Source organism: Motacilla alba, chromosome 3 (genome assembly GCF_015832195.1).
Source record: "Motacilla alba alba isolate MOTALB_02 chromosome 3, Motacilla_alba_V1.0_pri, whole genome shotgun sequence".
Taxonomy (NCBI): Eukaryota; Metazoa; Chordata; class Aves; order Passeriformes; family Motacillidae; genus Motacilla; species Motacilla alba.
Genome location: NC_052018.1, coordinates 68,769,222 through 68,791,567, shown reverse-complemented (window position 1 = coordinate 68,791,567; position 22,346 = coordinate 68,769,222). Strand labels below are relative to the sequence as shown.

At 35.2% G+C, this 22,346-nt stretch overlaps 1 protein-coding gene across 10 annotated transcripts in view; it reads left to right on the top strand.

Moving 5' to 3' along the window:
- The window catches only part of RYR2 (ryanodine receptor 2), a 382,187-nt gene that overhangs the window by 275,546 nt on the left and 84,295 nt on the right, over positions 1-22,346 (top strand). For 6 of the 10 annotated variants that reach the window (XM_038130398.1, XM_038130396.1, XM_038130402.1 and 3 more), the window contains 11 exons: positions 615-778; positions 2,848-2,926; positions 3,576-3,665; positions 4,757-4,894; positions 5,775-5,852; positions 8,532-8,607; positions 10,980-11,106; positions 13,703-13,818; positions 15,350-15,414; positions 17,443-17,564; positions 20,565-20,614. In XM_038130398.1, coding sequence (XP_037986326.1) covers positions 615-778; positions 2,848-2,926; positions 3,576-3,665; positions 4,757-4,894; positions 5,775-5,852; positions 8,532-8,607; positions 10,980-11,106; positions 13,703-13,818; positions 15,350-15,414; positions 17,443-17,564; positions 20,565-20,614 — 1,105 coding nt within the window. The remainder of the gene's footprint in view (positions 1-614; positions 779-2,847; positions 2,927-3,575; positions 3,666-4,756; positions 4,895-5,774; positions 5,853-8,531; positions 8,608-10,979; positions 11,107-13,702; positions 13,819-15,349; positions 15,415-17,442; positions 17,565-20,564; positions 20,615-22,346) is intronic. The other 4 variants (XM_038130404.1, XM_038130403.1, XM_038130400.1 and 1 more) reach the window with 1 other exon arrangement.

The following is a 22,346-nucleotide window of genomic DNA, read 5'->3' as shown; positions in this document are numbered from 1 at the left end:
TATCAACACTGTATCCTCTACTTTGAAGGAAAAAAAATTACAGGCTTTAGTGAATTTAAATCTTCCTCTTATAGCTTCTAATTTAATGTAGGTATAAAATTTTATCTCCTAATTAAAAAAATTATAACACTAAAGCAATGATCTTGAGATGTATCTGTACACTTCTCTGCTTAGTAGTTGTACTTTGAGCACCCTTGAATCAATTCTGTGTTATACAGTAGTTTAATAATGTGTCTTGGTATGTATTTATTGTTCATTCTGTGACTTTTTTTAACAAACCTGCTTAAAATTTAATGAGTTTAATTTCAAATCTAAGTGTTAAGGAATGCTGCATGTATTCCTCTACTGTGCTGTCTTCCCAACATCTGAAAAGTGTTTAGCATTGCTACCAGTGAAGTCAACACTTTTCAGATTTACTTGAGCAAGATTAAGGCTTGCATCTAGCTTTCTGCTTTGGACAGTCAGTTCTCTTTATTTTCAGAACAAAAACTCAATTTCACACTAAGAGAGCCATTCTCTGGCTGTTTGGTTTCATCTATAGCTGCATCAAGTTCACCAGTGATGTTGAGGCTTCCCATTCACTCCTCCCTTTCTGTCCCCTGTGTGTTCCACAGAAGTATGAACAAGAACTATTCAAATTGGCTTTGCCTTGTCTGAGTGCAGTTGCAGGGGCCTTACCTCCAGATTATATGGAATCAAATTATGTCAATATGATGGAAAAACAGTCTTCAATGGATTCAGATGGCAACTTTAATCCTCAACCTGTTGATACCTCTAAGTAAGGAATTACTTTGTCGCACGTGGGGTTTTTTGATCATGAATGTTTAAAAGAGCGGGGGAGTCTGTTTGGTGTGATGTGAATTTAAAGCTTCTCTTCTGGATGCTTAATTTGTAGATAAAACGGAGATCTTAATATTTTTATTTATGTGTTTATTTTAAATCAAGTAAAACAATAACTAGCAAGTTACAGCATTAATTTCTTGGTCAACTTAGAATATTTTTAATTCATTTTTACCCAGGAGATAGAACTATCCAATTGTCTTTACATGCCTGCTGCAAACAAACCAGCATGCTCTTAGAAGCTGAAAAAGTAGACAAATCTACATCATCCCTGTCATAATTAACATATGTCAGGACACTAATTCCAATTTGTGTGAATGACAGTGTACCTACAGAAAATTGTTTGATTGTGCCTTCATATAATCTTTTTAAATATGAATAATAGGATTTGGGCAGAATAATATTCATTCCCTCTAGGCAGCCAGACTCTGGCCCTGTTTTTTCAAGTATATTAGCTAGAAAAAGCACATATCTGAATGGACATTTTTTGCTCTGATTTTTTACTTCAGCAAGTGTGCCATTTCCCTTTGTATAGAATAGTTTTACAGAAGCATGGCTATGGACTATATTTTAAAAAATTCCTGTTGTAAAATGTTTGCTTCACTTGCCCCTGTGAGTTTTCTACCTGTATTAACATTCAGCACACAGGATGCTGTCAGTAGATTGACACCTTCCTTACAGCATGTTTGTACATGTATGCACATCTAAATACTGCAGTAAAAGTCATAATCCTATCTGGAGCATAGAAAGGACAGTGACCATTTAAATTTATTTAAGTGTTTTCAATTACCATTTAAGTTCATTTTTCCAAGATATAGTTAAGATTTATTAAGGTTTAACAAAATTTCTTAAGACTATTATATTATAATTTAACTGAGTAATTATCTGGTGTCATTTCAGAAAAAAAAATTGTAGATAGCTGGAATAGATTTAAAAAAATCAGAAAATGTTACTTAATATTACTGAAATTATATGCCACTTCATTGCTATAGGAGTCAACAGTTCTGTGATGTTTCAAGACAAAGACAGAACTGCTGCTATCATTGTAACCTCCAAATTATCCTACATTCTTTTAACATGCAAATCCAGCTTTGTGGCGCTTACTAGTAATGGACCTGTTTGTATGAAGGTATAGATAATAGGATGTTAATGTGCTTGGAATTTTATTTCATTTCTGAAATTATTTGAAGTATTATTGTATTAATAGAGTTCCCCTCAAAATACAATCTCACAAACAATAAAAACCTACTGACAGTGCTGGATGAATGTTTTCTGACCTTTGTGTGTGTGTGAGGCTCTTGCAAATTGTTTCTCTGACATAATTTTATTTTACATTTCTGCTTTTTCCACATTATGACTGAAAATCCAGACTTCTATTTCACAGTAGATGGCACTCTAACTACTCTGCTCTACTACTACTACTTCTCATACTGAAATTCTTTATGTTAGAAGGGAAGGTATTACTGTTTCCTCAGTGATCAAAAGTAGTTATTTCCGTTGTAGCTATGCTGATGAAGTAAACAACTGATATTTGAGAAATATTTATGCCATATATAAAACAGATAATGTTGCAAAAATGACTGTTAGCATACAATGGACATGTGCAATAAGTTTATAATGGACATGTGCAATAAGTTACTACAATATTTCTGAGATAGTAGTTATGGCTTTAATACTAGGAAAATACAGGACAAAAAGCACTAGTGCTTGGTCTCATTAATGATTTTTCCCTGCACACATGTTTCAAAGAAGTTAAATTCCTACCACAGCTGTGGTTGTCATTCAGTGCCCATGAAATAATTCAGATATCTTCCTTGATTTAATTTGGCCTTGGAGCAAACTGTATGTGAAAAGACGAACTCAGCAAAGGTGTGTTATTACATCCACATATTGCATTATTTATTATTGCACAAATATTGCATTATTTATTATTTTGAAGTTTTCTTTACAACAAAAGCATTCCATGTTAGCCTGTGTGATATAATGCTAATTTTTTTTCACTTTCAGCATTACGATCCCTGAAAAGCTAGAATATTTCATTAACAAATATGCAGAACATGCTCATGACAAATGGTCAATGGAAAAGGTAAAATTTACATTCCTCTTAAAGCAAAATCATATTTTTATTTAAATCAATTTCATCTTTAAAATATTTTATTCTGAATGTTATTATTTTTCATAATGTTACAAGGTGGTATGTAGGTAAGATACAGACATACTGTATTCTTGAAATAAATTTGGGAGAAATTTCCTTAAGTGCATATGAGTATTTCAAAATAGTGTTTAATCATTTCATAATTTTTATTGATGACATTTGAGTAAATATACTTGATAATTTTTTAACAGTTTTATGGACTTGAATTTTCCTTTTTTTTTTAACGAAATAAACTCTTTATCCTTTTTATTCCTTTGTGCATTTTGTTTATCCAGTGTTAAAAAATAGTTCCTCAACTGTAGCACAGTATTCTGCTTTATAAAAATCTTTGAAAGAAAAATGTATTGATATGGGTGCTTTGGTAATTGTTACTTTGAAAAAAGATGGTATGCTACATGATTCATATCTTAATTTGTAAATAATATAAATGCTGGTTGAGAAAATGTTGAGAAAATAGCAGAAGGGAAACTTTAAGAGAACAGCTCTTCTGAAGCATTATTCGGTTAAGTTCTACCAATAGAAAGGATTTGTCATAATTTTCTTCATTTTCCCATTTTATCCTTCTTATTGCTGTTTTCAGTTTGCCAATGGATGGACCTATGGTGAAACATTTTCTGAATCTGCAAAAGTGCAACCATTAATGAAACAATATAAGTTACTCTCTGAAAAGGTAAGAGATTTGTTCATGCTTGATCCAGGGTTGCTGAAATATCACTGAAAATATTGCCTTGTCTTCTCACTGTTCAAAGAAAAAAATCCTTACACTGTGTCAGCTAGTGTGTGGTTGTTGCCTTCCTCAAAATCCTGAAAAGATATAGAAGGGTTTCATTGTATTATAAATAGGCCACTCAAACTTTTTCTCACAAACCTGAATCTACGTGGCATAACTTAGAGTGAAACCAAAATGTGGTATTTCTGCTCTGTTTTGCAGTAAGGTCATGCAGGAATGCCTTCTTGCTTAGTGGTTTAGGTTTAGGCTTTGTCTGAAAGCAGGTCTCCATCAGAAAACCACAACATCTGGAGAACTTGATATAAATGAAGCAATGCTGAAGGAACTGGGTTTTTTCAGCTTAAAGAGGAGAAAGTTGCTGGAGATATGGTCTTGGTTTCCTGGTTACTAAGCATTAGTTACAGAGAAGATGGATGGATGTATTCTCTTCACAGGGTGCACAGTGACAAGACAAGAGGCGATGGCTGTAAGCTTCTTTAGCAGAAATACTTTCTAAAAAATCCTTCTTGACAGCTTAAATGTTGAAATAATTTGCCCAAAGAGGTGGTGAAATCAGCTGCATGTTGAAGGCATGATGCAGCAAGACCTAGATAACCTAATCTTGATAGCCCAGTTAGGTGCCTTATCTGACCTCAGCAGAAGGTAGAGGCAGAAGACGTCCAGAGTTCTCTTCCAGCACAGAGTTGTTTATGATTCTGTGGTTATGGTTTTTGGTTCATGTAGCAGATAAAACACTGTGTTACTCCTGATAATTTCTGCTCCACCCTTGATTTCATGCTATTAACACAGTTTTCCCTGAGATCATCAGCTTCCTGCAGGGCCAGAATTCTTCTCCCTGCCTCTGGAATGATAAATAAACTTTTAAATATCTATATGATTTTTTGCATCATTTCAATAGCCCTGAGCCATAATGGTTGAATTCAGCACATTTCTTTGCATCTCAGTACAACCAGGAAAAAGTCCAATAGTTTCTTTTTGCTCTGTACAGCTACATAATAAACAAGTTAATTATTGCATGTACATTCTTCTAGGAGAAAGAAATTTATCGATGGCCAATCAAAGAATCACTCAAAACCATGCTGGCATGGGGCTGGCGAATTGAAAGGACACGGGAAGGAGATTCCATGGCGCTGTATAATCGGACGCGTCGCATATCTCAAACCAGTCAAGTGAGCCACTTTCCTAAAAACTTAGTGTTATTCTCTATTAATAATAACTGCCTTTTGAAAGGAAGCCTTTGAACTTTTAGGGCTCCATATGCTCATATACACGCATATGAAAATAATGTCACACATAGGAAGAGAAGCCTGAACACTGTTCTTTTTAAAGCAAGAGTAATTGCTTAATAAAGTTACTGCATAATCCATAGAGGAGAGCCTGTCAGTGCCTCTGTTTCTAGCCACACTTCTTGTGTCAGTGGCTTATCATCCAGGGAACCTCAATCACTTTTTATCCTCCTTTGACCATTTGTGTCAGTGTAATAAGCAAACCTCTGACAAATTTAGACAGTGAAAACAGAGAATAAAAACATGGTGATATTTTCTGGGTGGGAAGGAGGGACAGAAGGTAAACCCACAACTATTTATAGGTTCTAGTCTTAAATGTAGAAATAGGGTTGAAAAGCTAAATTAAAAGTTTGATTTTTTGTCTGAATTCACCTTAAACTAGATCGTGTGAAATTGCTGAGAAAAAAAAAGAATCTCTAGATAACACAGAGATTTAATCATAACTTTATTCTTGTCTACAGTAAGTTTAAACTCTAAATGAGCTCAAGTGATATTTGTATTTAAATGAAAGAGATTTGTGTCTTATGGCCATCTGTCTTTGGGAATAAACTCTGTTGCCCTTTGCCTAATTCTCACTGAAGTTTACCACCCCTGATTTTCACGTAAAATTTTCAGCTGGGCCACAAAAGATCCTTTTGCTCTCTAGAGATCTGGAAGTGACTTTTTCTTTAAATTTCCTAATTATTTTCAATATCTTGCTAATGTTAACTTCTTCGTATTAAATGCTTGTGTAACTCCACTGTTTTACACATTTGTCATTCAGATCTCTGTAGATACAGCCCATGGTTACACTCCTCGAGCAATTGACATGAGCAATGTCACTCTCTCCAGAGACTTACATGTAAGTCAGAAGCACCTAAAATGCATATGGTTTGTTTTACGATTTGATTTTGTCTGTTTTGCTAGTTTAATATTTAGTACCAAATTGTTTAAAATACCTATTTTGATATGCTTGGGGTTTGCTGGGGGCTTTTTTGATCTTTTTCATTGTTGCTCTCTGATCCTCTGTTGCTTTAAATCATGGTTCATGTTGAAAACCTTCAAAATTTTCTTTAGTCCTGGATTGATTTTTTTTTGGTGAAAATTTGCCATTTTCAAGAGAATCCTATTTAGAAGAGCTAACAGCATCAAATTTTTCTGTTTCCCATTCATTTCTTTGCCATCTTTTCAAAGCATTTTGTCAATGTTCTTTTTTTCTCTAAACTGAAGGAATGAGAATCAGGAACCATTAAGTACTGCGAAAATAGAGAATGAAGGAATTGAGGGTAGGATTTTGACAGATGTGTCAGTAGGTTGCTGTTATTTGGACGAATATGTTTTAGTTGATGGTCTCTTCCTGTCATTAGACAGGATATTTTTCATGGTGTTTGCTGGAGTGTGGTGTCTGGTAATTTCCTGTGAGTGTAATTGCAATGTAATCTAAGCATATACTAAATAGCTTTAAATTAGTTGGCATTGGTGTTTGTACCAGTCTAGTGATGGCAACATGGTATTCAAAGCTGATTGCAATTGAGTCCTGAAACACAGGCTTAACTTTGCCCATGCTGAGCTTTGCCATAGTGCAAACAAGTAGTGGTAGTACATTAATTGACAAACTGCAGTATATACTCTACTGTACCTCCAAACAAATTCTCACATTGAATTTCGACTCCTTGGTTTCTGTCTTGCAGTTTCCAGTTTCATAGTTGTAGCAGTTTTAGATTGCTGACTAGCTTTAAAAGAATTTTCTTCCAAATAACTGTCAGTAGATTACTGATCATTCCAGAGTTCATAAAATTGATAATTAAATAACTGCCTCTACCATTATGTTCTTATTTTAAATTGATGACAAAGATTCCTTACAATTATGACATTTAATGTTTGTATAAATTCAGTATACTTGAAAGACCTTGGAGACTTTGTTTAATGCTCAGAAAACAACTCATAATGTGACCATCATCGTGATATTATGATGCAGTAAACCAAGCCCATATAAAAGTAACTGTTCTGTCACAGGTCACATAAAAAGGACATTGGAACTTCTGTTTGTCCATTGCTTATTTTTTATGCTGTTACCTCTAACTCTTGTCATTACTTGTATTTCCTTTGTAGCCCTTAGCTACAAGGCAGAGCTTGTTGGTTTTATCATTCATTTGCTCTATGAAGAGAGGTCTTCTTTGAAACCAGTTTCAGAATCTGTTATTTAAAAGCTAAATAAATTTAATTAAAATACAATTTCAGCTATTAATTGTCCTGATACAGATATTGAGGAAATATCTAAACATGTTAGTTATTAATGAGATCTGAGTTTTAAAAATTAACTATGTGTAATTTTGAATATTTTAGAAAATGTTTAATATCTTTCAAGTTGGAGTTCAGGGTTAGCTAGCAAGAATTGTGACCGTGTGTTAAATTGTAAGTCTGCAAAATACTCCTCATTTTGGTCTTTAGTCACATGGTCACATCCTAGCTCCATAAGCAGCTAAGTCTTGCTCTAAAAACATCTTCATAGCGCTCTGCTTTGCTAGGTTCTATGAAAACACAGACTGCTGTGCATCCTTTTAAGGTCCTAATTAGGATTATCAAAATACCAGTATGAGGGTGTGCATGACAGAAAGCACCTACAATACACAACACAACTGTATCGGCATTTCTTGAGTGGAAAAAAAGTTTATGAAACAAATTGTCTTGTGGACAGATAAGATGTGGCTGAAAAATTTCTCAGTTCATGAGTTTTCTCACAAATAAAGAAATTGGTATTGAGAAATACTCATTACTCAAAATCCTTACTGAAGATGAGAAGGTCTCTGTAGGTTCATGAAAGAAATGTAAAGTGAAATCTGCAGTAAATTCCACCATTCTGTGCAATTAGAGAGTACACAACCAGGAGGAGAGTAGAGGTGAGTTTAAAAAGTTGTTTCATGTTGAAGCACTTCCTACTAGGTGGACACTAGAGAGCTTAGTGTTTTGTTTAGTTCAGGGTCTAGCTTCTAGTTCACCAGTCTGAAGAAATTTTTTTTATAGGAAGAATATATAGACTAATTTATGCTCTAAAGTGGTTGGTGGTTTTAACAGCATGGCCATACAAATGAGCACAGTATCCACAGAGAAGGAGCTATATCCGTGAGTTTGTAATTAGTCTGCCACAGCCAGCAGTAACAATGTTGATTCAGTGCTCTGGCTTGATGGTCTCTCTTTCCCTTGACAGTGCCTTCAGAGGGTTCTTTTTGGCCTTGTTTTCAGAATGAAGTCTCTCATCTGACACCCCACTACTATTTCCAGACTATTCTTTTTGTGGTTCCTTGTTTTCTGCAATAAGAGTTCTTTCTTCAGCACCAGGTTCCTGACCCTTATACCCATGCTGATTCTACCCAAATTCCATACAATATTTTTCAGTAAAAACTTGTTTCCAGTAGACCATTACAGTGTAATTGTATTATACTTCCCAGAAAACAAAACTTGTTGTTTAATATCAGCCAGAAACTTGTCCTTGAGAATTATTCATTGCAACACACATCACTAAGCTCTCCATTTTCCTAAGGCTATGGCTGAGATGATGGCTGAAAACTACCATAACATATGGGCAAAGAAAAAGAAACTGGAGCTTGAAGCAAAAGGTAATGTTACCTATAGATATTTTAAAAATTTTAAGTTTTCTGTGACTACCTTAGGTCATACATTTCAGAAAACATTAAAAAGAAGAAAAAGGATCAGCAAATTTAAATTGACAAAGAAGAAACAGTGAAGTATCTATTCTTGTCTGTGATTTTTGGTGCCTGAAAGTTTTTCTACTACCCATTGTCCTTGTTTAAGTAGCTTACCAATTCAAATATATCAAAAGAAGGAAAGTCAAAGGTTGTAAATAAATTTAAGCACGTTAATCCATTTTCCTTCTAGCATTAATCTTCCAGACTATTACCCAATGGACTATGATTTCATTTGCATTGCTTCTTTTATAGCAGCTGGATCTGAGGGGTGTTTACTAAGTACTGCACATATCATGAGTTGAGTTGACAAGGGGAAAAACCTAGAGTAGATACTTGATTCCACATAAAAATTGCATGTGCTTCATGGTCTCTGCTTACCTAAATGAAATATTTTTTTCATTTGTTGTGTAATTTACTGTTTTTCCTCTGTTAAAAGCATTTATTTGTATTAAAAGTATTTATTTGTATTAAAGCTGATTTTTTTTTCAGATAACACTATATTAGCACATGGAGAAAACAAGTTCTCAGTTGCAAATTATTGAAGCTAGGATTTTACCTTATCTGAAGGTGTCTAGTTGTATATTGTATGCACCAAAGTTGGTCTAAATTTGTAAAATCCAGAAAAGGTATATCAGTTAAGGTTTTATAAAAATGCAAAGTTCTATCTGGAAGTGCCTTTTAGAATCACTTCATATTTCCATGCCTTTAATTATATTTCCCCTTGATATAATTTTTATATTATTTCTTTTCTGTAAAAACTTCCTCAGGATAAGTAGCCTCAGGAGATAGGCCAAGTTTGGGAAGTCATAGACTACAGAAAGATATTTCAATATTTCAACTGCATTTCACAGCTTTGAAAGCAGAATTTGGCCTTTGAGAAGCACTTCAATGAGAATACTGTGTAGTGTTTGTTGTATTGGGCAGGATGGGGAGGCTGGACGTGGCTGTAGTGATTGAAGGCTTCTGATGGAGGGGTTTTTTATGTGAAAAGTAGATGAATTTGTCAGCTGAGCAAAACTTGGCCTTCAAAAATTCTGAGGGTTTTCCTCCAGTATATTTATTTGCTAGTCTTTTTACTTTTTTACCCATGTATAAAGAAGAGAAGAATAATGTAGACTTATTTTGCTGTCTTCAGCTGTCCTGTGGCACAATCACATCATGTTGGTGATAAGAGAATAAAATCCAATTGTTGCAATGTTAAAAACTGTACTTCCTAAGACAAATCCGCACTAAACAAAAAATCCACCATGAGACTTGCCCACTATGTTTTCAGTTTGCAAGTACTTGAATAGATTCAGGCAGAACTAATTGAAAAATTCAGAATATGTACATTAAAAAAATATCCAGTGGTATGATTTTTATATGATTTTGATATCTCCAATATTTTCTATAGGGAATTCATTCCTTTTAAAAATTATTATTATTTTTAGATACTTTCTTTATCGTTTTCTTTGTCAGAGGTAAATCTTATCATTACCCCTACAGTTTCCTGGGGTTTCAGAGAAGTTGCAATAGGAATTTATTGTGTTGTGTTATGCCATAGTGATTTTAGAAGCTAAATTCCTCAGAATGTTGCTTTTTATGCAGGTGTTTATATTAACAATAGCAATTTTATTTTCCTTCTAAATTAAATATCTACATGCAGTAGATATCAATACATCAAATTTTAGTAAGCAATACAATGAAGTTTGTTCTTTTTACCTGTGGTTTTGCAGCATTCTTTTGATTTTGCTGGACAGTAGTGTGAACCATGTTTGAATGATGTATTTTAATTTTCTGTCTTTAATTTATTACTATGAAGTAGAACTGTATCACTTTAATATATTTTTAGATATTTGTGTATCTTGCTAAACTTGATGAACCCTGTCATTAGAGCGTTTAAAAGCAGGACTTCATATATGTTTATATATTTGTTTATATATGGGTTTTCTCAGGAAATTATGTATTATTTATTGAAATATTTTCAGTTTCATTAAATGAAGTTGTAGTTGTAATAGATGTTTGTAACTGTTAAGCATTTTTTTTCCTTATAGGTTTTTTGCAATAGGTTCAGCATATTTAGCTTGTACTTGCAGCAAATGTGTTAGAATGATGTAACCATATCTCAGTTTCTATCTGGATATTTTTTAAAGTTTGCGTAAAGAAAAAGACAAGTATATTGTTATTTCAGACTAGAATTTACTGTAACATGCTGTGTATTATTGTGATAGTACTTTTACATATTGGGACTTACCATGTCAACAGATAACTCTTTAATTTTTAATTCTCTTGATGTTCCATAGTAGGAGGAGGCAACCATCCCCTTCTTGTCCCTTATGATACACTTACAGCCAAAGAAAAAGCCAAAGATAGAGAAAAAGCACAGGATATTCTGAAATTTCTACAGATTAATGGATATGTTGTCTCCAGGTAATTCTCAGTTCAGTTTTAAATGTTACAGAAGGTTTCTGACTATCCTCAGTGTCTCTTTTGTTTTCTTTTGTGGCTTGGTTGGTTGTGGCCGAGTTTTTTTGTTTCTGTTATTGCTTGTTTTTTGGGGTTTCTTCTATCAAACCAGAACTCTATGATCATTTTTTTTATGTTTCAGTACCTGGGAATAAGGATGAGCTCCTTCATATAAACTATTGTAAGGAAGAATGACAGAGTTAGTAGCAGGGTTTTTCGAAGGCATGAACATGATTCATGTGTCCATGCATCCAACTGTTAGTAAACTTACTGGTTTTTTACAAGTGATGGAATTATTAAGTCTTAGTTACAGGTTCATACACATCTTCAAGCACATGTCTCTCTCTAAAGGAATTTCTAGACAATTGGTAAGATAGGACAGTTTTATTTCTAAAACATACAACTAATTTATTTCAATTGAGTTAATTTACAGTATTATTAAAGTATTTTAAAAATGAAAAGTGATGTTTTAAAGTAATTTTTATACAATCCACAGTGTAAATGTAATAATAGTGAATAGTCTGCCAAATAACATGCATAATTAATTTTATTATGGTGTATTTACCTTGTAAATGTAGCATGAATAAAATTCTAATTACTTTGGAGTCTTTTCTGCCTTATCAGCATGACTAAGGAAATCAGAATCTCTAGAAAAGGCTGAAAGCATATCTGAGCCTTGCATGACTTGAACATTAGTAAGTGAATGAAAAAGTCACTGAGATCAATTTAAGTAATCACTGTGAATTAGCCTTGCACATCTACCTAAAATCTGCCTACTTCCATTCTTTTCTATCAAATATGAATTCCTGCCTGTTTCTAGGGTCCCACAATTAATCTGATAATTTTGGTAAATCTTACAGGTTAGCTGGAACAATTGAGTTTAGTTCCTGTCAATGCAGTAGGACGTACAAAGAGGGATGTCAGACAGCAAAGGTTTCTTTCCTTAGTCCCTGTCAGCATTATCAGCTGCATTCAGGAGTAATAACCCTTTTTTTTCCCTGTTAAACACAAGCGAAAAGTGGCTTTTGGGGTTTTTTTGGGAGTGGAAGGCTGAGAGGGATGGTAAAATAAACATTAACTTGGACACACCCATATCTTGTAACTGGTTCTTGCTACATCTGCACACTCCTGTGCTGGTTAAATGCAGCCTTTTCCACAAGCTGTTCCGCAAAGCTGTGGCATCTCCAACTACAGATTCTTGAGACCTCCTTTCACCCCGCTTGTCACAGACCTGGGGGAACCTACACTCCAAGCCTGACTCCAGTTGCTGGCCTGGTATCCAGCTCGTGCTGGTCTTGCTAGTAGCTGCCATCTGCTCCTGACAGCAGATGGAATAGCGAGTGACATTACACAGAGATACAGGGACTAAGGCATTTAATAAGAATATAGGACAAACTCTAGTGATAAGGGACAGGGCTCAGTCAGTCAATTGATTTGACAGTTTACATGGGACCAGCTATTTTGAAATCTGTTTTTGTTCCTTCTGCACTTTTCTTTTTATTCTCCCCCCCCGTTGCTTTGTGTACTGTGCTGTCTCAAATAATCCAAATTCTCATGTCCTTTTCTCTTAGGAGTTCCAAAGTTCAGGTGGCCCTCTCCAAAGTTGTGTCTGAAACTTCTTAATGGCCCCCTAGTTAGTAAACTTGAGACTTTTGTTCTCCAGCGTTGTCTCCTTTAGCTTTTGTCTAGTAGATTTGTGTCTCTAGGCATACGCTTTAATTCAAAGCATAAAAGTGCAATACACAGGCAGTTCTATCCTGCATATACGCAGTAGGTAAACTTTTTAAACTTGCAACGTAACTGAGTACCAATTTAAATTAGTGCATGAGTCAGGGGGAGATGAGGTGTGACTGACGCCCTTGCTTTTTAAGAATAGCGGTTTAATGTGCCATCAGTTATGTCCCAATCCTGCATACAAGGCTTGTGCCAATGCCAGCTTGTTGCTAGGGATGTCATCCCATGCCATGGATTCAGGCTTCGGAGTTTCATTCTTGTGGAAAGACGATGTGGTTTTTTTTATATCAGAGTAGTAACTAACGTGGATGGAACATGCTGGAAAAGCGATTCCATCACTTTGTTTTGGTTTTCCTCTGATTTTTCAGAAATGCTGTATAGCTATTCAAAAGTTTTCCATTGTAAGCAGACTTTTCAGGAAAAGTCATAGTGATGGGTATTTAGCTTTACTTCTAGTTTGATTGTTTAAATCAAAGTATTTTTTCAGCTTCCAAACTTCCTCACTTGCAAACTTCCTCAGATCCAGTCTCTGTAGGGAAATGTAAGATAGTACAAGTAATGGAAAGAAATTATAATAATCGTGGATTATTTTGATTGACAAGTGTAACTTTTTTTCTAGCCATCTGGTTGGGATATCTACTTGTGTCTTAACAAATTGCTCAAAATCTAAGTAAGTGTGAGAGTGCTGTTTACATTTAACACAAAAAATTCTTATATTAATCAGCACATGATCATGACCAGAGAAAATGGTGTCAGACTACATGGAGAGGTAAGACTGCTTGGAGTCCTTCTGTATGTGTAAAAATTTACTTGCTTTCTTTTACAGAGGACTTAAGGACCTGGAATTAGACACACCTTCCATTGAGAAACGCTTTGCCTATAGTTTCCTTCAGCAGCTTATAAGATATGTGGATGAAGCCCATCAGTACATTTTGGAGTTTGGTATAGTACCCCTTGCACATTTTTTTTAAAAAAAAAAGTTAGCTAAGATTTCTGATGTTATAAAAACAAACAGAAAAATTTTTTAAAGATTGGTACATTTCTGGGCTAGTTTTCCCTTTAATTTCCTGTAGTTGATGAAGATCACGAATTTTGGAGTTACGAAACTGCCATTCATTCCAATTTCCCATATTCATTCATCAGAATAAAAATTTTCAGCAAAAATTTATGACTTTAATTCTTTGAAAAAGAAAACTAGCTGCCCCTTTGCATTTATGCACAAAATTATAATTTCTCACATGTGCACAATGATAGTTACTATTCCCATACTATTCTCCGTTTTTCAGACAGCAAATGAAACCAGTCATTTGTACCATTCTGAATTTTCCTTCTCAAAAGGAAGTAGAGAAACATCTTCAACAAACTCGCACAATGTGAATGTTCTTTCACAAATACCCAGCACATGTTTTGTGAACAACACTATGAAGGATTTATCTGCTTTTGGTGAAGATAAAAAATACAGAAGTTTGGTGACTCAAGCCAGCTTCTTACATGAGCAATAAAAGCCAATGAAACCTGTCCAGATGCTGCTTCTGTTTTGACCATGGGAGTTGCATTGACATATAACATATACTGTGCTTCATAATCATATATGCTGTAAATTACAGTAACAGGGACATCAGGGAGATAGAATAAATCAATGCTCACCTAAAAGTCAATCTAGTTTTGATGTGGAAATTTGGCAAATTTAGGAGTTATATGCCATGGTTGCTTACAGTAGCAAAAGTCTGGTCTTCATAACTCACCAGGGCTACTTCTGCTGCTAATGCTTGATTACCATGGCTTCATCATTCTTACTTACATAAATTTGGGATAACTGCAAGAATGATATTGATTAAATACTGAAACACTAGAAACATTGGTGGAACAAATACAGTTTGAGTCCCTCAATAGATTAATGGAAAGAAGACATTAAATAAATGAGAAATAGTTTGGGAGCTGTAAGAGATTTTATTTTGAAAGAGATTTTGTTTTTTTCTGGTAAGGGAAGAGTGAAGCAATTTAGATTTTAGTTGGATAGATCTCACTATTAATTTTGTTCTGTACTACCAAATTCATAAATAAGGAATGGGAATTCATTAATTTCATTTCTCCTGGAACCAACTGGAGAACGGTGTTTTATTAGAATATGAGTTCAGGTTTCCAAATTGTCACCTGTAACAGGAAAAGATAAACATAGTACCAGATTTTTATCTCACAGAAACATTCATATCTCTTTGGACTATGAAATGCCTACACTTTTATGAAGATTTAGTCAGTTATACTTTATATATTTTATTTGCTGTTACTTTTCCTCTAATGAGGTAGTCATAAAATGCCACTTCAACTAGTGCCTATACTGTTTGGGGTACCTTAAATCTACATCAAAAGATGACCAGTATTATTTGTTTATAGTGTACACTTCCTAAGAAAAAAGCAGAGTAGACTGTAATTAGGATACATGATGAGGAACTCTTTTTTCTTCTCTCTGCAGATGGTGGCAGCAGAGGCAAAGGAGAGCAATTCCCATATGAACAAGAAATCAAGTTTTTTGCCAAAGTACAGTATATTTTTGCTTATTCTTTGTCAACATAGTGATTAACAGAAGTGAGAACATGTTTTTTAGACACTGTTATTGTTATAGTGGTGTTTTTCTGTGTTAAATTAATTCTTTTATTAATTAAAAACAGCAGTAATAAAAATAGCTTGAAAACAATGTGGGATAAATACATGTGGGAAGATTACAAGACTATATTTTTTATTCTCATTGTTTCCTGCTCCATGATAAGCAGCTACTCATATGACATTATTCAGAAGCTCCCTACATTTTCTGTTTCGTGGCTTAGTCTAATTTTGAAGATTTTTCTTTTTTACAATCTTCAGGTGGGTTAATGTGAGCAATAGTTACTGGAATTAACACAGCTGTATATCTGTCAGTGTCATAGTAGTTATTTCTCTTGTTTTAAAACTGTGTTGTTGTCTCCATCACGGAGTCACACAATAGCTGAGGTTGGTAGGACCCTTTGCTTAGCAGTGTCAGAGAGCCATGTCCAGACATCTCTTGAATATCTCCAAGGGTGGAGACTCCAGTCTTTCTGCTCAACTTGTGCCAGTGCTCAGTCACCCTGACAGTAAAAACGTGTTTCCTGATGGTCTGAGAGAACCTACCATGTTTCAGTTTGTGTCCATTGACTGTGGTCCTGTCACAGTTGAAAAGAGTTTGGGTCCAGCTTCTTTACCCCCTCCCTTCAGATATTTACGCACATGGATGAGATCATCCCTGAGCCTTCTCTTCTCCAGGTTAGTGTCCCAGCTTCCTCAATCTCTTGTCATTTGAAAGATCCTCTAGTTCCTTAATTATTTTTGTGATCCTTCACTGGACTCTCTCCAGTATGTCAATGTTTCTCCTGTACTGGGGAGCCTAGAACCAGATATAGCACTTCAGATGTGCTCTTACCAGAGTTGAGTAGAGTGGAAGAATCTCCTCCCTGGACCTGCTGACAAGCACTCTGTCTAGTTCAATCCACGATGCTGTTGGCTGCCTTTGCAATAAGGTTGCATTTTTGGCTCATGGTCTGTTTGCTGTCCACTGAGGATCCCCTGGTCCTTCTTTGAAAAACTGTTTTTCAGCTGATTAGCCCTCAGTGTGTCCTGGTAATTGGACTTATTCCTCCCCAGGTGCAGGACGTCACACTTTCCCTTCCCCTTCCTCCTGACAGCAGTGAAATTCCTCTCAGCACAATTTTCCTTTTTCAGTCATGATTTTGCACATTATAAACCAAGAAAATCTGCTGCTGCCTTTCACACATAAAGTTTTGTATGATATTTGCATATTCCAAATACCTTTTGAATTCATTAGTGAGTAAGAACAGGCGACTGTTGGCAGCATTTTCTAACTCTGGTGTCCTTTGCAGTAAGTTGTTATTTCAATGTCTTCCATGTAGTATTGTTTTTCAAGCTGATTGACTCAGAAGCTAGCATTCCACTCTTATGTGAGCCATGCTCCAAAAAGGAAGCAATTTCATATTTTCTTTTCGGCCATTTATTTTGGATCAGCTGCTGGCTAACACCTGTAGTGGACACTGAGTAATAATCACCACAGAAAGTAAACAGAAAAACTTCTGTGGCACAAGCCCTTAGTAAGTCATGTTGTTTTGGGAGTTCTATTTGAAAAATCTAGAACTAAGTGCTATTAGCATGCTGACAGTTGTAGGTGAATTTTCTTAAACCTACATTAAAAGGGCCAAAAAGCAATAGTTGTATTTGGTTATGTGGTATAGAAAAAATCTTAAATTGTGAGATAAAATTAAATTATACTTTCTGCCTTATACTCCTCCTAATAAACCCCACACATAAATCCTGGTGATAATTTTTTTTTTCTGCTGCCTTTCTTGATGACATATTAAATGCATTGAATATTAAATAAATTCAGAGGAATAGCTATTGAAGAAAAAATCCAAACAGATAGAAGTTTTAAGACAGAAAACCTGTTTGAAATTTCCTGTCTTTAGTTGTGACTTATAAAGTATAATGCAGAACATAGTAAAGAAGGTCCTGAGATAACCACTCTTTCTGATATAATTTCAGGTTGTGCTCCCTTTGATTGATCAGTATTTTAAAAATCATCGCCTGTATTTCTTGTCTTCAGCAAGTAGGCCTCTCAGCAGTGGAGGCCATGCCTCTAATAAAGAGAAAGAAATGGTGACAAGGTAAAGCTTAAAATAATATGAATGTCTATGCATATGTGTGTTGGTCTTAAAAGAGCAGCAGTTGATTGCGGGCAAGTGAGAAGTGGGAGGCTCAGAGATATTTTTATGTACACACAAATTAAGCATTTTTCACTTTTTTTTCCCATTAGGAAAATCCATTGTATAAAATTGAGAGGAGTACAGAGTTATTATATGCTGTTTAAAAGGTGATGATTTTAGCATGCAGGGAACTTGAATTTATCCTTATATCCAACAGCGAAACACTTGCATAGTCTGTGGCACAGGCTGTACAATTATGTATCAGTTTTCACTGTTAGAAATAGGTATATACTGAAATCATTATTCCTGAAAAATTTTATGCTAGGTTTATAAGCCAAAATTATTTGTAGCCAAGTTTCAATAAGCATCATTAATAATGTCCATCATAAGATTAAGGGAGTTGCATTCTTTCTGCTCTATAGTTTTATAAATAGTAATGAGTAGCACTATCACAGAAATACTTGATCTTTCTCTGAAGTTACTCTTTTTTTAAGACCATCTCTCTAAGATGTTTTAATTTAATTTCACTTCTGATTGAATTGAAATCCACATTTCCCATTTCGTAAGGTGAATTACGAGCTTCACACAGGATCTCTTGAGTACCTGTGACATGGACATGGATGATGGCTGCCTTCTTGGCTGTTCTTGGGCATGAACCATGCAATATTAAATTGCTGTATTTTGAGGCTGACAGCCAGTTGGTGGTCACTCAGACATGCAGGGCTTGCAAGATTGTGTGAATGCTGAGTGAAGTTTTTATCACAATATTAAGCTCAAGGAAGTAATGGCTGTATTGACTTTGCATCATCTCATGGACTAATCTGAACTGGCAGCTTATCTGAATGCTGTTCTTCAAGGGATTTAAAAACTGTATCAAAATGCATGCATATAAATAATTTTCCAGTCTTATGAGCTGCTAATTTTCTGTCTATAATGTCCTGGATAACAGTATCTTTACAGACACTAAGTCATGCCAATAAACTCCCTACTTCTGGAATATGTCAGCTATGTCAGCATACCTGCTGCATAGATTTATGCACCTATGCTCTATAGCTGTGTGAGATTCCAGAACTTACAGTCCTGCCGAAAGACTGGAGCTGCTGCCATACTTGATTGGGTTATGTGCCATCCAGATGTGTCAGCCAAGGAGAAGAAAATAGATGCACGGAAATCTTGGATGAGTAATAGCTAATTCTATTGAGTGCACATCCTACACAGGATTTGTTTTAAGCTAAGGGCAGTTCCTGGCTGCTTTCCTTCTCCAGTGCATTCATTAGGCTGTGGAAGAGTATAATTTTGGATGTTGATAATGCAGTGAAAGCCTTAGCATATGCAACAACCATTCCATATTCAGAAAATACAGTAAATCCAGATCTATTTTGCTGACAAATACGGGTCAGGCTTCTTCCGGAAATGTGGTGGCATTATATGCTGTTGTATTTGTAGCCAACCTCTTCATGATTGGGTTTTTCGAATTTCTCATACAGCAGACCATGTTACAAGTTCTTGAACTACTGTAGGTGTATGAAATTGGTTCTGAATATCAATCTAGGTATTGGAAATTTGGAAATCTGGTATTTCAAATTTATGTAATTATTTATTTGACCTCAACGAAAGACGCTGTAGATAATAGTTTCAGTCTCAATTTGTGAAACATAGCATCTGCTGAATGGTACAGTCAGTTCAGTAACATTTGTCTGTCAGAACATAAGACAGAGTGGTGAACTATTTATGTCTTTTCCAGAATTGGACACAAAATCTATATGATGCTAACACGCTTCTCTCCATCTTTTCCTGTTGGACTTGGTGATCCAAGATCCTCATAAAGGAATATATAGTCTATGTCTGCATCATGGAATAAAAAGTGAACCAAGATCCTCGAACACACACACCAAGCAGGCTCATTTCTAAAACAGAGCAGTTGCTGTTGCTAGAGTGGATCACAGTGCATTGGCTAATTAGCTGGATTCAATCCCACATTAACCTGGCTGTTATGATTCTGGACATAAATGTTTCTATTGACACCATGCTCTTGTCTGTCAATGGAACAACATGTTCAGATCTCATCCATAGGCTGTGCAGACATGCTTTTTGTATCTTTTGCTTTTAAATCAGAGGCTAATAAATAGCTAGTGTGCCTATTAATTATGTAGCCTAATAAAATGACATGATATTGTTCATGTCATTTATAGCAGATGAAGGGGTTTGCAGCATAAAATAATACCACAAAAATGGACGTTCATGGTGAAAATTCTCACACCAAACCAGATCTTGAAGATTGATATAGTTCCAACTTAATCTGGAGCCCAGGTCAATTTGGGTAGGGTAGTTTGCTCCTGCTTCTATGAATTAAGACAAAATTTCACTCTTCTTTTTTCTCAGTGGAGTGCTGTTTATCAGCACAGGAGGTACTTCAAACATGTGAAACAAAATCATTGGCCAGATTGTTTAAAACCATGTAAGAGGTGGTATTTAAAACAAAACTTATTTGGAGAGAAATTCTTGCTGTGTTCAAGTTTACAAGATCCTAATTGAACTAGTTAAACATTTGCCATCACACACCTCACTTAATTTGATTCCGTTGCCTTGTGTTTTCAAATTGTTAGTGGTATCTTGTGTAGCACAATGACCACATTTTACTTTTTAAGGCTTTGATGGTTATTTCCTTGTGGGTTATTGTATAGAACGCTTTTATATTAATTAGCTTTGCTTTTAATTTTTTTGTTTTTTTTAATTATAATATGTGCTTATTTAACCATGTTTGTTAAGGATTTGCACTTGAAAATTCTTTCTTTAGTATTCTGTCCCACATTCTGCTCAGACAATTGATTCTTTCTGCGTGACATCATGTTGCTTTTCCTGCTCATATATCAGCTGTTATTTTTTCTTTCTTTCTCCCCCTCCCTCCCTTATTTTTTTCCTTTTCCCTTCTCTTCTCTTTTATTTTCCTTTTGTCTTCAGCCTGTTCTGCAAACTTGGAGTTCTTGTCAGGCATAGGATTTCACTGTTTGGTAAGGAGACCCTTGACAAATACTAGCATGGCCATCACTTGGTTTTCTTTGCCATTTTTGCATTGTGTTAAGTGCTGCTTTGTTGCATGCTGCATGGCTGAAATTGCATGGTCTACACAGACCACCAATTGTTTAGACTGGTAGATCAAAGACTTTTTTAGGTGGAATAAAAAGCTTTTGTAGTTTTCAGTTTGGGGGGGGTGATTGGGGCTTTTTAGTTTTCTGTGTGTCTTAACTAATATTTGGGTTTCATTATTGTATCAAAGAATTTAGATGAGTAAGTTAAAATTACTGATTTGTAATGTTATTCTGAATAATTTGGGAAGAAGATTTTATAATCAGAACTGCACATTTGTATTGGAAAGTCATTAAGGAAAATCAGAAGTGGGCTAAAGTGCGTAGTTATGTTCTGTGGAATTCTTGAATATTCCCAGATGTGCTTGACTCCACATACGCATGTGTACTCTCTTTCTGGTATTATATGACCTTGGCAGGAGCTTGGTGTTTGTCTTGTGCCATGTGGAAATCACTGAATTGAAGTCAATCTGAAGTCTGTATCAAGTGTATACACTATATGCAGTGTGTGGCACAGTCATTTTCTTTGCAATTTTCTCTTCTGCCGTGGTGCTAGGAGAGCGGGAATAGTACATCCTATGCATACATGGGCTTCTATGATGGATGCAGTGCAAACTTCAGCATCCATGAACATACCTAATTGGGTAATTAGCTAGTGAATTAGAATTTTATTATGATAACATGCATCTAACTCAATTCCTGCATATTTCATTCAATTTGAAGGGAAGAAACTCACTTGCTGCAGCAGTGTGGTGTTTAAAAATTTTGCAGGCCAGTATGAAAACCATTGAACTAAGAAGAAAGATCGGAAGGTTTTTTGGCATAATCGCTTTCAAATATTTTGGGAGGAGCTGAGTGGATTTGCCTAAATATCATAGGAGGAATGGAGTTATTTCTGCAGCTGTGTGGTATTATTGCAGCTTTTTCTGAAGGGTGGAATATGTCACAAACCTACACATAAGCTCTGATTTATACCCTAGGTTGTTTCTTCAAAGAATGAACTAGGTCAGGTATACTAGTAAAATTTTGAAACTCCTTTTTTGTTATTTGTGCATTTGGTTTTCAGAATTTTTTTTTCTAAAATGAATCATGGTTGAAATTAAAAACCTGAGTCAATATAACGTTCCTCAGTACTAAAGAAAAGATCTTTTCTATTCCACTTCTCAGGTTGCTTATTTCCGTTTTTTTGGCTGGGTTCAAGTGTGAAGTCAGATAGGATCATAAGTAGATAGGATCAGCTGATTATTTGTGATAGCTACAGTTTGTTTTTTAACTCTTTTGCTAGACTGCAGAAACTAACAGATTACAAAATCTTCATGTCAACACAGGTGTTTTGGCATGAATTGTGACAAGGTCATCATGAGACTATGGAGCATGATTGGATTGTTTACTATGGACTTAATAACTCAAGTCCAAGTCACCTTATAGTTTGCCTTCCTTGCAAGTGAATTGCATGATGTGAGAAAATCTGATTAAGAGAGTTGCACTTATTCAGCAAAGACAAAGACTGTGCAGAAGGGGAGAAAGTGCTCCATAACTGAGAAAGTTATTTGTGCATTTTGAAGACATCTTCTGTGAACAAGCGTTGCTCAATAATAACTTTTATGGATTGTGTGGTGTTTACTATAACAAATATCAAAATTCTAAGTAGTTTTGC